Source organism: Gymnogyps californianus, chromosome 1, assembly GCF_018139145.2.
Source record: "Gymnogyps californianus isolate 813 chromosome 1, ASM1813914v2, whole genome shotgun sequence".
NCBI classification, from domain to species: Eukaryota; Metazoa; Chordata; class Aves; order Accipitriformes; family Cathartidae; genus Gymnogyps; species Gymnogyps californianus.
This window is the reverse complement of record NC_059471.1, coordinates 81,114,199-81,128,370: the sequence shown is the minus strand read 5'-3', so window position 1 is coordinate 81,128,370 and position 14,172 is coordinate 81,114,199. Positions and strand designations below refer to the sequence as shown.

General features: G+C 36.0%; 1 protein-coding gene across 1 annotated transcript in view; it reads right to left on the bottom strand.

Annotated features, from left to right (window-relative positions):
* Positions 1-332: 332 nt before the first annotated feature.
* Positions 333-14,172, bottom strand: part of WWC3 (WWC family member 3) — a 102,861-nt gene continuing 89,021 nt past the window's right edge. Inside the window, exons 15-23 of the mRNA XM_050897534.1 lie at positions 13,349-13,541; positions 9,088-9,255; positions 8,290-8,441; positions 7,372-7,531; positions 6,020-6,184; positions 4,596-4,688; positions 3,324-3,551; positions 2,422-2,549; positions 333-969 (exon numbers count right to left, since the gene is read on the bottom strand). Of these exons, the coding sequence (XP_050753491.1) occupies positions 903-969; positions 2,422-2,549; positions 3,324-3,551; positions 4,596-4,688; positions 6,020-6,184; positions 7,372-7,531; positions 8,290-8,441; positions 9,088-9,255; positions 13,349-13,541 (1,354 nt within the window). The 3' untranslated portion in view covers positions 333-902. The remainder of the gene's footprint in view (positions 970-2,421; positions 2,550-3,323; positions 3,552-4,595; positions 4,689-6,019; positions 6,185-7,371; positions 7,532-8,289; positions 8,442-9,087; positions 9,256-13,348; positions 13,542-14,172) is intronic.

Here is a 14,172-nt window from a genome sequence, read left to right as displayed (position 1 = left end):
TCCTGAATCAGATCAGAATCTTTAAAACCATAGAAATTACTATAATATTCCTTTAGCGGTCTTTCCACACAGCCAGCTCACATTGCTCTTTTAACTCCCTTTTCATTAAACAGCAAAACAAAGACCTGTCAACCCTTTTCCTTCCTCCGTTTAAACTGAGAATCTAGTTAAGAATATAAAGATACTTTAGACACAACTGAAATGAAAACAATCTATTAGTGCACAGTAAGAACATGCAAATGAATTCTGCAATGTTTAACATCACTTCTAATCAGTGTTAAACACATTGCAGGTGATAATATTTTGCTATAACAGACAGTGCTAAAGGATACAATGTACATAATAAGCTACAGATAATAAAGCTGAAAAAAGTGACAATTTTAGAACATAGTATTTTCATTTCAGGTATCAGAAACAAAACCAGCTCAATGGTTCCATTCTACTGTATGACAAATACTGAAGAACAAAATTTCAGTCTTAAAATACATCTTAAAGTAGGTATTTTCCTTCAAGGAAAAAAGGCACTATAAATAAATTACACTACAGTGAATTTGCCTGAACTCACTTTGTTTCTGTCTTCCAGCCTTTAAGTCAAATAAAACAGCATAAAAACTGTACACGCTCTTAACAGGATAGTCGATCTTTTATAAAATAAGTTGTCTTCAGAGATGTCAGTTTCACAACAAGGAAAAACCAAGCCTTGTTGCAGTCGCTATTATAAAATATATATGTATATATATTTATATATATGTTTTTGTTTACTTTTACTTTTTTTACTTTTTTTATTTTTTACAAAACGTGTATATTAGCTTTTGCACAATTTTTTTTTAAAGAAACTTGGCTAATCTAATAACTTCATTAAAATAAAAGCGATAAATACTTCATGTTTACAATGCAACATGTCATACATCATCAGCTGGCAGAGGAGGTATGTTAATCCTTGGTCTTGTAAAAAAAGCTATCTTCTCTCTGTGATCAAAACAAGATAAAAAGGAAGTCAATCAAGTATATGCCTACTTTTTTTTTTCCCCCCAAGAACATGATTTCTTTACTCTGGTTAGTGGTTAAGTGTTTGTTACTTACATACTGAACTGATGGTTTATTTGAGTACAAGAAACTTACAAAAACTATTAAACCTCGCTGTATACTTTTGGCAACATTCCGTTGAACACAATTACTATCTCTGAAAATTTAGGTGGAAGCTTTATACCACTCATTGAACATCAGTCATAGTTGACTGTAAAAAGGTTTCACAGGACAAGCCCTGCGTAAGCCCCTTCTGCAATGCAAAGTTCACCCTTGTACGTTTTGCAATAATGCCTACAAAAAAAGGAAAAAAAACAGACGGCATTCAGAGTCATCTTTTTGCTTCTTTATTGAGCAAACAGTACATGCTGTAAAGTAAGTGTCATAAGAAATGGATGCGTGCATAAAAAGGGCAAGAATTTAAACAAGGAGGACAGCTTTTGCTTCATTTTCTACATCTCATTTTATTTAATTCCCCATATCTTTTAATTTCTAAGTAGACAAAGCATAAAACCCCCTCTCTTCTTACCAGAAACATAAGATGTAAAAACAACCCTAAAATTTCTATTCCTTTTCCTTCCTTCCCCACCTTTGTGAGAAAGACCTTTCCAATATAATTCAAGCAAAAAAATTACATTAAAGGACAGACAGCTTTTCTATTTCACCTAAGTATTCCCTGCAAAAAAGTTCTAAAAATCTAAACACTGTATGAAATAGTATAATGTAACATTGTAGCTGAGCTGTCCTCCACATCTATGCTGCACTAACATTTTCTTACTCTGTTACCCTCCCAATAAAAACTATAAAAATTTTAATGCTGAAGTAATAAAGTCTTCCTGTGAAATGAACATTGGTTATCAATACCACTTGTACACAAAATAAACTGTCAGAAAAAAAATAAAGCTAAGAGAGGACACATACCATGTGAACACAGATGAAATAGGAAAAAAAGTCCAAAGAAAAGGCTTCTTGAGAGAAAGCTGGAATATTATTGAGTAATTTTTAGGGAGAGAGTGTTACTAGTAATGTATATGTATTACATTAAACAAACTATTTATACCCACAGGCTTGCACTGAAGAACTGACAAATCATTGGAACTTAATAGTGACAAGGCTAAGTTGAAAGAATCACCTAAGCTATGTTTGCACTTGAAGACTTTATTTTTTTTCTTTTTTGATTTCATGTGTTTTAGAATTCTAATGCTGCAATTTTACCTTAGCTTTGGCTCTTTACACTACAAATAATTCAAAGGAAACTCCTGTGTCCAAATCAATATACAGTTAAAAATTACTGACTATATAGAAGACGCACAGAATTTAAGCTAAATGCTTCAGACAGCTTTAATCTTTCTAATGAACTGTTGCTATGCTATTTCAGTACACACTACCACTTACCTAAAAGTCTGCACCTGAATAGGCTCCTTCTGATTTTGCCCACGCAACTGATATATTTCTTTTGATGCTTTCTTTAGCATCTTTTCAGCTGCTTGCTCTTGGTGATGTTCAAATTTGGTCTGTCTGGTCTGAAAACAAGAACATAATGCTTAAAATTGTTGTGTGAATAAATAAAACACAAGAATACTCAGGTTAAAATAACGGATTTTTTTCCCCATTCACCACAGTAAAACCACACAAGTACATTGTCTGAATTAGCTGATCATCTAAGAACTATAAACTCAAAAGACTGACCGTGTTGTTTCATCTCTTAATGCTCTTCAGACAGATATGTATTCAATTCATGAAATTTACTGCACATAGATCTGTCAAACAAGACCTTAAAATAAATTTAGACTCACTCTTCATCTCTGATAATCCAATTACAATTTGGTTTGTTGTGGAGTTTTTTGCCACTTTTTGCCTATAACTTCCTTCTCCAAGAACAGGAAAAAATAAAAAAAATTAAAAAAAAATCACATACTTAGGGAACATTCCAAATACTTGTAAAAAATGAAATATCAAATCAGCAAAATTTCTTTCAAAGATCAGAAGTAAGGAAATTATTAAAGTTCCAATAATAAACATCTAAAACAAAAAAATCCAAACCAAACCAACCCCAAACCAAAACAAAAAGTGCCTTTGGCAAATAGTGCCATTCTCCAGTAACTGTCCTCAAATAAATACAGAGTTTGGTAATAATCAATGCAATAATTTTTATTGTGCTAACTTCAACAATATAGAAGCAACATTCATTTTTTGAAGTTCTGTAAAAACAGCTCTTTAGACATCTTGTCACAATCAAGAAATTTTGAAACCAGAAGTTTCTGATCATGTTGAGTGCTCATCTCACGTTACCATACCTGTCTTTCTGCTTCCTTCAACAAGTTTCGGAATCGCTCATCCCGAAGGACCCAGTGGGGTAGATCTGTCTGCCCTCTAAGTTGGGCATCTTCCAGACGCTGTCTCAGCTCTCTTAAAACACATATCTCCTCGTTCAGCTGTCTCTGTCTAGTTCTGGATGCCTGGAGATCCAGCTCCAGGTCTAAGGACGTCCTTGCCATAAGCTCAGCCAAAGATGATCTGCAGGACTGCTGAGTTATTAGGATTCAAATAAAATGCACAATATGTTACTCTCAACATGGTATACTGGTCTATCTTTAGCTATATAGAGCATACATTTTCTGTACTTACTTCACACACAAAGTCTTTCTTGACACAAAGTTTTGGAGAGTTTATTTGTATCCCACAGTGAAAGGCTAACTAGCTGTAGGGGTTTTCTGTACCACACATAAACCTTTTCAATTAATGCTTTCTGCTACCTCCTTTTACAGTCTCCTTTTGGCTTATAAATATTTAACTAATTTAAGTTTATGGACTAAACTTACATGTTATGATGATAATAAAAGGGATGAAATATGAAAAACTCATAATGGAGTCATGACGTCAGAAAATACTGTACTGAGCAAGATTCCCCTTAAAGGGCTTTATTCAATACTGGTTTTAAGATACACTCTGAATCAAAATGGGAGGCATGGCTGCCTACTTGCCTACACCAGCAAGAAATTAACTTCTGCTGACCAGGCTAAACTGTGTGCAATTTATATACAAGGCATTAACGCCTTACCTGCCCTTCTCTGTCCACTTGTTCTGCAGTGTGCGGGGTGGCACGGGGGCGAAAGGAGAGCTTAACCTATTCATTCCTGAATACCTGGGCCTCAAATACTATGGCTTGCTAGGCTGCACGGCAGGGGAGCTGGATGTTTTACTGTCACATTCACACACGCTTCTCTGGGCCTGCACCCTGCACCACAAACTAGATTTTAAAGATTTAACAAAGTTTACATCTAAATCAATACAAATTCAGTCCCTGTTAAACTAATTTTTGTCTGCCACACTTTTTTTTGTCCTCCTCAATAATTGTTCACAACTATATTTCACTTCTCTATGCCTACCTTTTAGCTTAAAAAATGCCAAGCAAACCCAAAGCACGCACCTCTCCCCAATTACCTTACAGAAGCCTTATACATTTCCTAAAAACATCAGAATGTACCTGTAGACCTCTAAGGTTAAGTATAAAAGTACCAGTGTTCTAGCAACTTAATGAAAAGTAAAAACCAGTTTCCTAGGTATACCTGCTTATACCGTAGAGTACGCCTCTCCAATGTATTCCGGACAAAAGGGGACTTCCTTGGCAGGGTTGAACTGTCACTGTCACTGCGATACAGCTGATTAGAAAAGATATCGAAAATATAGATTGCTTACAAGGTCATCTACATTAAGAAATCTGGATTTTTTTTTCTTTTGCTTTTGAGACATTTTTTAAGATGCACTGAAACTGTCTTGTTTTAAGCAACTGATCTTTTTTCAGCTTTAGTTATTTATAAAAATGTATATGTAACAGTGCTTATACTGCATAGTTACAATAATTCAAGGAAACTTCAAAACTGTCAATGTTTTACAGCTAAGTTTCATCAAGCATTCTACTACATATCCAAGACAATGTAACCTAAAAAAAGGGGGAAGGGAGAGTTAAAGGCAATAATATTTCTTCCTAAAGCATTTACTGTCATGGGCACAAACAATACAGTCTCCCACTTTTCCCCCCCTCTAATTTTAAGTAAATGCAGATTAAGTGAGGGTGTTTAACAATCTTTTCCTTTTTGCACTATCTTTGTTCTAGCGTGTGAGGGTGTTTTACTCACATTCCCTATATCATAAACAGATACGGAATCCAGAAATCAAACTGAAGAATTTGAAGGGGTCCATAGATGCACTGCGTGCAATGTAAATAAGAGAGTAAAAACCAGAAGATCCTTGGTTTAGGAAAAAGCATACACGTTAAAAATCATTACTGCATTTTCAAACTCAAGCTCTCAAAAGCTTATGAAAGAGTACAATTAAAGCTATGTGCATTCCACCAATATTGCAAAATCAATACCCGTGTATTGAACTGCAATAGTGTGAGCCAACTGCTTATAAGCCTTTTGCCATTGAACATAGCAACCAGCTAACGTGAGCTTGAATACTGTTGTGCTGATCCTCAATTACTTGCACCAGTGCACCCAGGAATCCTAGGTCCCACTTGTAACAGGCACCCTATGACTGACATTGATGACAGCAACCAGAGTCCTAAGAATATTTATGCACTAACCCTATGATTATGCATTCAGTCCCCTTTCCCAAACTTTTAGGTACCTGAAAGTTAAACATGGCTTCTAAGCTAACTGTTTATACACCTCATTAGGCAGCACTGTACCTCTGTAAAATCAATCATCCTAGCCTAACATCTAAGGTTGCCAGGGAAAAGAGCTTAATATCTAATTTGTCACAGATTCTTAAATTTTAAATGAAATAAATTCAGGTTTAAACGCTTAAAAAGAACTAGGGGACCTCTTCCGCACTGCAATGTTTAAATTCAAAGAAAGATTATTCATTAGTATTAAAAAGTAGTGTATGTTTCTTAGAAATATAATAAAATCTTAAGAAGAAATTATCAAAAATGTACAAAATACGTGTATGGAGGCCCCTCCCCCCCTTCTTTTTAAGCCTTACTCACTCTGCAAACATATTGACTTCGTGCTCCAGGCGAGAAGGTCTGGGAACGAACAATAGTGCTACTGCGAACAAAAGCAGAACCCCGTGGCCTGCGGCTAGTTCTCTCTTTTGGAAGAATAGCAACTTCTTCAGGAAACAGATCCTCAGTGTTAGTTTCCTTATCCACCTAGAATTTCAATGAAGGAAAAATTTTTATTTTTCCCTTATTTTCTCTCTCTTGCCAAAAACAATCAGACGTTTCAACAATATCAAAAGTAAACAATTTGCCCTGCTAGCTAGGTTCAAGTTTTAATGAGCACTGAAAACAGAGGGTGAATCACCTCATTTTTTAAAAAGTTTTAAAACTAGGTAATTCAAAATTATAAGATTACCTTTCAGAAGCCTTTGCTGGAACAGTAACAATTATGAGATGCAGTTATAACATGAATCATAGCTGCAGAGCACAAGGACTGCATTCAGCATTGGCAATTGGGCATTAACCAAGCTACCACCTGATCTCCAGCCTCAACAGAAGAAAACTGAGTCAACTTTCAATAAGCAAGGTGACTCGGAAACAAGCAACCGCCTTAAAACTGGAGGAAGTCAAATGAAGAGAAGAAACTCAACAAAAGGGAACTGAAAGACTATTGAAACAACGATACAAGAGCACTAAAATATTCAGAAATACAGAAAACATATGCTATGCTAGCAAAGCTTCCAAACTTTAAGATAACTCACTCCTCAATAGGAGGTATGATCTTCCCTAAAGGCAACACAAACGGCTTATCAAAAGTTCCTTTACTTCAATGGAAGTGTGCTGATTTCAGCTGGTTCAGGATTTTTTTTCAATGTCTCATATCTTCAATACACAAGATTTTTAAACACATCAGTTTCAGCACAATTGTTCTGAAAATTTCAGCTATATTTATTGTAACACTGAAACAGCAATGCAATTCTTAAAACATTAAGCTTCTTTCTTCACAATTCCTTCAAAAAGTCTTATTTCTAAGAGCACTGGAATTTGATCATGATCTTTTCTGTTACAATTTCAAGTCAACAGACATTGATACAAGTGTGTATTTACAGATTAGATAAAGGCCACAGTAAAAATAGCTTGCCTTTTGATATAAAAAACTAGTTCTGTCCAGAAATAACTAGTAAGCAAACAAAAAACCCCAGCCTTTAGGGCATTTTTAACAACTCAAAAGGCACACTGCTGTCATGAAGGCAGTGCTCATACAGGGTTGTTAATGTCATTTCTGACTCTTTTCTCTCCTGATCAATTCGGACTCAAACTCAAGGAGCAGCAGTAACACACTCTATGTGCGCCAGGCAGCGTGGCAGTTTCCGTACTGCAGTGTCTTCTCTCATTACCTTTAGTGGCGGAGGCTGCATTTTTCCAGAACTGTACTGGCCTGCTTGAGTTGCAAACATGTGTCCAGCTAACGAATCCCCGCAAAATGGCTCTGGATAAGGAGGACTAGTCTGGGTGCAATTACTGCATCCACTGTCAACAGATTCTGCTTGCCAACTCCTGAAGTCAGAACATCACAAGAATTTTGTAGGTATTAAAAAAACCCCATGCAATTATGCATCACATTTCTATATTTCATTATCCAGGTCAGTTTATCATTTTAGAGTATTATTTCTCCAATAAAAATACAGAATTTTCAAAGGGATAACATATCCCGCTTGCATTTCTGCAGATGCAGACAAGCAAATACATTTCATGCCAAAAAAAAAAAAAAAAAAAAAAAAATCACCTTCCCTAATTTTCTCAAAGCATTATGTTCTGGTCTTTATAACAATACTAAGAAAATAATAACAAAAAGAACAACACAACTCATGTAACAAACTAGGAGTATTATTAATGATGAAATAGCATTGTAATAAACCCTGAAATAGTAAAAGCTGTGTTGCATGTTCACTCCATAAGCATTGCAATGCATATCTATCTCTGACATTTTCCCATGTCACCACAAAATTTTATTTATTTTTTTTAGTACAGTGCTGTTGCAAACCCATTACAGTTGCCTTCCTAGCAAAGTTTCTGTTTGATACAATATTTTCCCACTCCCCAAATTCCAAGTCCTCTAAACTCAGCCAGCTATTCAAATAAGGTTTTCTCCTGTTTGCTATCATCACGTAACAACAGAATTTTATACTCGTAACACTAACAGGGAGCACCTCTCAGAATAAGGACCTGCTGTTTCTCCTGCTGTATTTCAGGCTATACCCATAGTGTAAATACCACTCAGCTGTGTGATGAGGTATTTAAATTACTGGTTTTACCTTTCCGATATGGCTTCCGCCTGATCTTCCTTTCTTTCCATCTCCAGGATTTCCTCCTCTGTGTACTCCAGTTTCACTCTCTCTTCTGCCAACTCCCTCTCAACTGCTTCCAGCTGGGCGGTGGTCCTAGCTAACAGGGCTGTCACTGCATCCTGAAAGGTAAACTAGACTTCAAATAAAACGGTTTGAACAAGTCAATGTATTTAATGTATATTATTCAGAGAAAACTACATAAAAACATAGCCATTGTATGCTCAAAAAAAACCCAACTCAATCTGTCCTGAATCTTAATGATCAAAAAGTACATGGTGTTCCATGAATGCAACTTCTCACAGAAACCAGGCAGACTTTATCTCACTGTGGAGCACCATCCAGCAAGTTAGCTCAGAAGAGACCTCTGGAGGTCACCTAGTCTGATGTCCTGTCCAAAGCAGGGGCAGCTTCATAGCCACATCAGGTTGTTCAGGGCCCAGTCAAGGGCTGAAAAATCTCCAAGGATGGAAATTGCACCACCTTTCTTGACAAACTCTTGAAGTGCAGTGGCAGAAATTTTTAATGAGTTTTAGTTAGTTGGACTGAAAGTGTGCATACAAACATACACAGAGTACTATTTCAAGCACCTGTCCAGACATGATTTAGCTTTTAATTATTATTTTAAAATCCAGCTCTTGCCACAAGAGCTAAATTAAGGTATCACCTTCTGTGCACCTCAAAAACAAACTGCACCTGAGATAAGATCACAACCAACCACCCAGCAGGTCAAATAAAAGTAAACAAATCACTTTTTCAGAGCCATACTGTTTTAACTGTAGTTACATTTCCGGAAGACCGGGGAATACTTTCTTCACACTGGTTTTTGTTCTTTACTCTCTGTGGGTCTGAACCAGTGAAGATCTGAACAGAATACCAGTGAAGCTGCATCTCACCAGAACTCTCTGCATCAGTCAGGTTTATCTGAGCAATGCCCTGTAAACAACAAAAAGCATTGACCACAACAAGATAAACATACACTTCAGGATAGACACCTTCTCATTTAAAGAGTATTTTACTTATAATGTAAAAAAACCACTTTATCAAATACTAACAGTGTCTCTTAAAAAGAGACAGTTTTGTTCTGTTGTGTTACGATGCCTAAGATACTGAATTTCTTGCCTCTTGCTTACTACCAGGAAGGATCAGAGTAAATATTCATTTTTTTTAAGCTGAAAAATAAAATTTCTATGACTGCTGTAGATAGGATTGTTACAGCTGACAGCTCTTAATATTTTATTAAAAAACCCCTCTCAATTACATATCTGATTTCTACATTTGCTTAAATTAATATTACTTTAACAATATTACTTTCATCTGTTTTCTTTTGAGAGAACTATATTCTAAGATACCCTTCCATTCTCTGGTCCTGAGAGGCATCTTCCAAATGGGAAAAAAAATGTCGTGTAAAACAATTTTTTTTTTCCTGCCTATTTATATCATAATGTAGTCAAATGGGTCATAAAGCCATTTTTCCACTTCCCAAGCCATCCTTACATCTCCCAGATTCAGGTGAAAAGAGGTTTAATGGAGGCTTCCCACTAAAAGCATTCCCAACTTTAAAGTAGCCCTACTCCATCAGACAGTGCTCATGTAAGAAATTTCTGAGTGGAGTTGACCTAAATGAAAAACAGCTGTGAGCAAATCCATGGTTTTGGGTTTTTTTAAAAATCTGTTCACTAGCTGGACCTAGCGATGATTTTATATTAGCTAGCCTTTAATTCCTGCTTTTGGCTTTATCTGGCTATCTCTACAACCTGTTCATTTCAATGCTAATGGATCACATGCTAACAAAGTTCTTCATTTATATCACTGGAAAAATCATGTAAAAATTGTTTTCATCTCTCACAAAACAAATAGCTGGATGCAATGATTCTAATTCTAAAGGCAATAGGAAATGCATACAGAAACTGCATTCAACTTTAAGCAGGTAAAGCAACTGTTAATTAGAAAATAGTGATAATTAAAAAGTCATTGTATTGTTTTTCCAAGACGAAAGTTCCCTGGGGCTCTGTTTAAACAGGTTTATAAAGGACAATGGAGAAAACGTTTTGAGACTAACAAAATAATGTCATATCGGGATACAACATGTTACTGAGTACATCATTTTATGTCAGTATATTGGAGGCTACAGAGATGCCCTTTATATATAAAACAGAGATGTCTTCTAATTATCTACTTGCTTTGACGCAGTGTAAGAAACAAACTTGTATCGAATACTCACACTTTTGCATCAGAGTTGGAAAATGTTTAAGACATGCTGGGTTTGGTTTTAGAGGTAGAGGGTAAAGCTGTTTTCCTGTCGTCAATATTGGAAAAAACATATGTTGACTCTTAAGATGTCTGACACTGCCCTACACACTGCATTTATTAAGCAGCTAAGAAAGTATGCCAAAGAAGCCGTTACTACGAAGTGAATGACTAATTGAGTAGAAAATCACCATCAAACCCAATTAATAATTATCAGTACTGAAAGGACTAACTAATATTTCACCTCCACCTCAAGATTTGGAGCTTGCTCAAAAGGATGAGGAAACCATGGTGGGTCTGCTTGCAGTCTGTCACGTGCCTGCTCTGATGCATTTGTTAACAACTTGGATGGAGGAATAATAAAGACATTTATGAATCTCTCTGTGATGTCAAACAGAGGGATTGTAAAATTTATGAGAAAAGGATCAGAATTTAAAATGATGTTAAAAAATGGGATGGATGTTCTGAAATAAAAACACGAAATGCAAAAAGACAGATGTTACACTCAAGAAGAATAATTCAAATAAATTAAGACATGGGGAATAATTGATGGTCAGGGCTGTAAAAGATCAGAAACTGGGAGTGAAACAGCAATGCCATGTAATTGCAAGAAAGGCAATCGCATTTCTTTGATGTTTTAACATGAGCTATATATGCTAATCATGGAAAATAACAACTCCCTTATCTCAACATTGATGAGGCCACCAGGGAAGAAATAAGCCCACCCAAGGAAGCACAGTTTCAGAAAGCTGTAGGAAAACAGAAAAAGATCTTTCAGAAAGGCAGGGCATATGAGTAAAGGGTTGAGGGAATGGAAAGACCATCCCACAAGTTTAGTAGATTTACTTGTCTATGTAAGTGAAGTTTAGAACTATTTGTCAGCATATTTCTTTCTTTTTTTTCTTTTCATTCCCTGTTATGTACAAATATTTGTATAACTTCGGATAAACTCCAGCTTGGCTTCCACACTTCGGAAAGCATTAAACTGGCATAATCTAATTGAAAAGCAAGCAGTCATCAAGAACTTCAGAAATATATGGATGACTGAATAGATGGAAAAAACCTAATCTCAGTGGAAGAGATTTTGAAAGACAGAGGCCTTGTTGATAGAGGCCATCACAGCAGTTCCAAAGAGAGGTAGCAAATGATTTCTCAATTTGAGAAAATGCTTATTTTCAATTTACAGCAAGAGGGCAACAATCCTAATGTTTAAATACATACTTTAATGCACATACCTTAAGAAACCGTGGGTTTGTTTCTCTCATTCTCAGTAGAATTGTTAACTTACCCTAAAGTATATTATCAACTACCGTAGACAAAGATATTTCTGACAAAACTACACTAAGACTATCAAAGAGAAAAAATTCCTACCAACATAACCTGAAGACCTATCATTTTTTTGCTAATTCAGTAATAGCAGTTAAAATAAAAGCATCCTAAACTTAGATGCGTTTGTGTCAATATAAAGATGCTTTACACTGAAATAGCTACTTAGCTTCCCAGAGGAACAGGCTATACCAGTATAAAGCGTTTTACACCAATATATCCAGCCCGTTCTTGAGATGCTTCCTCTTCCATTACGTTGCAGTGCAAAAATGACAAAACTTCCTACTGCAGACAAGACCTTTGGTCCACTTCTGTCAACGTTAAGACCACTGTTTATATAAGACACTACCTAGTTTTAAGGTGGACTAACAAACATGCATTCTTGACCAGATTTGCTCAAGTAAACACCTCTTATCGATAGTGCAGCATGACAGTGAGATGCCTGCACCTCTTAACTACTTTGATAGGCTTAAAAAAAATTTCACTAACTCATTCAAACTCCTCACTGAAATGGCAGCCCACTCACTTCAAAACAGCCAGGACATCAGCCCCAAGGCAGATTTATTTAAGCACGTTTACATTTGACAATTGCTAAATGAAGCTAACATTTAACACATCTAAAGTTAACACATGTAACCTATTTAAACAATTGCTACATTTATTTGAATGCATCTACCTCAGATAGCTCAATCAGTTTAAAGTAAAAGGTTGGTGTAACAGAACCCTGCCTGGACCACTATCATCCTGCAACAAAGTTAAGATTGATATAATAGTAGTCGCCTTTGCCCACTGTTATATAGCAACAAGGGGTTTGTATTTGTTATCTTTTTATTAGGAAACTATTTTAATGATACTGATTCATCATTCATGCATTACAGTGCCATGCAAAACAGAAGTCTTGAGCACACTGTAGTCAAAAAGCTGTCAGATTAAGTCTTTGGGGAAAAGTTTAATTTTTTACACAATGCTTTCCTTCTTGCACCAAAATTTAGCAACGGCAGATTTTTCGACTTTCCCCAAAGCAGACATTTGTAAGAAATGCATTAAATAAATAAAAAACTGAACTCCTTATCTACTAAATCCCGTAGCAATGAACGTAAACCTTATATCAATTTTCAGCATGCCTCTGCAACGTAACAGTAAACAGTACTACAGACATTACTTTCAACACTGCTTAAAATGCTCCAGTTCTCAACCTCTGCTAATTTTGCTAATAATTTCCAAGACTTTATGTAACCTAAAATGCACGTTTCAACTTTTTAAAAATCCCACCTTTTTTATTAACAGAACTATACTTACGTATGTGAACAAACGGACACATTAACATGTAACTCTATCAGCACTTCTTACGGAAAAATAAAGTCTTCACTTTCTCTTTTTAATCTTAAAAATTATTCCTCAAGTAACTTTAGTTTCCCATACCGCATAGCTTTTAAGAAAAAGGACCACTTACCAATAGTTCTTCTTGTTGCTGATGGTCAACTGAACAGATATACAGCTGCAGTGATTTTAATTTCAAAACACTTAAATGCACGGGGATTCGGAAGACTTCATTAAATATTAACGGAGTTTGGAATTCCAAAGCTCTAGAGCAGTAAGTGGTTGGTGTACCTGACTCAAGTGGTGGCAAATAAACTCTCACATGACTGGGAACAGCAAAATAGACAAATAGCACAATTCAGACAAAGAAAGCTATTTTGCATTTCTCAAAATCAAGCTAAGCAAAAACATCAGTGTAACTTCTACATTAACAATCTGCTCTGGGATCTCCTCGTTACAGGAATTTACTTTGTATTCTTAACACAGAGGAACTGCAAAGCTGATTTGGAAACGCTACCTTTTTCTAACTAAAACTAATTTTTTTTTAACTTGGTGCTTAAGCAGAGGCACCAAGTGGCACTTGAGATGCCCTGAGGTATCCAAGGCATCTACATGGGGCTAGCAAATATGACACAGGATCTATGGGAGAGCTACAGCCTTCCCCTGAGCAGCAGCAGCTGGAGGCCAGGTGCTATGCTATGATATTTCAAATGGAAACACATGCCTATGTTTAGGCGATTGAATTGCCCCCTAAGTGTCACTGATCCATTTCTTCCTTCCACGCACTAAGCATACCTTTTTTTCCCCCCTTAAGAAACTCAGCACAAAAGGATGGCCGAAGAAACCTGCAATCATCGCATCCATCTGCCATCTTAAAAAACACATTTAAATATCTGGTACCATCACATTTGAGACACCAAGACAAAAACAAAATCCACAACCATTTTAATCTGACAG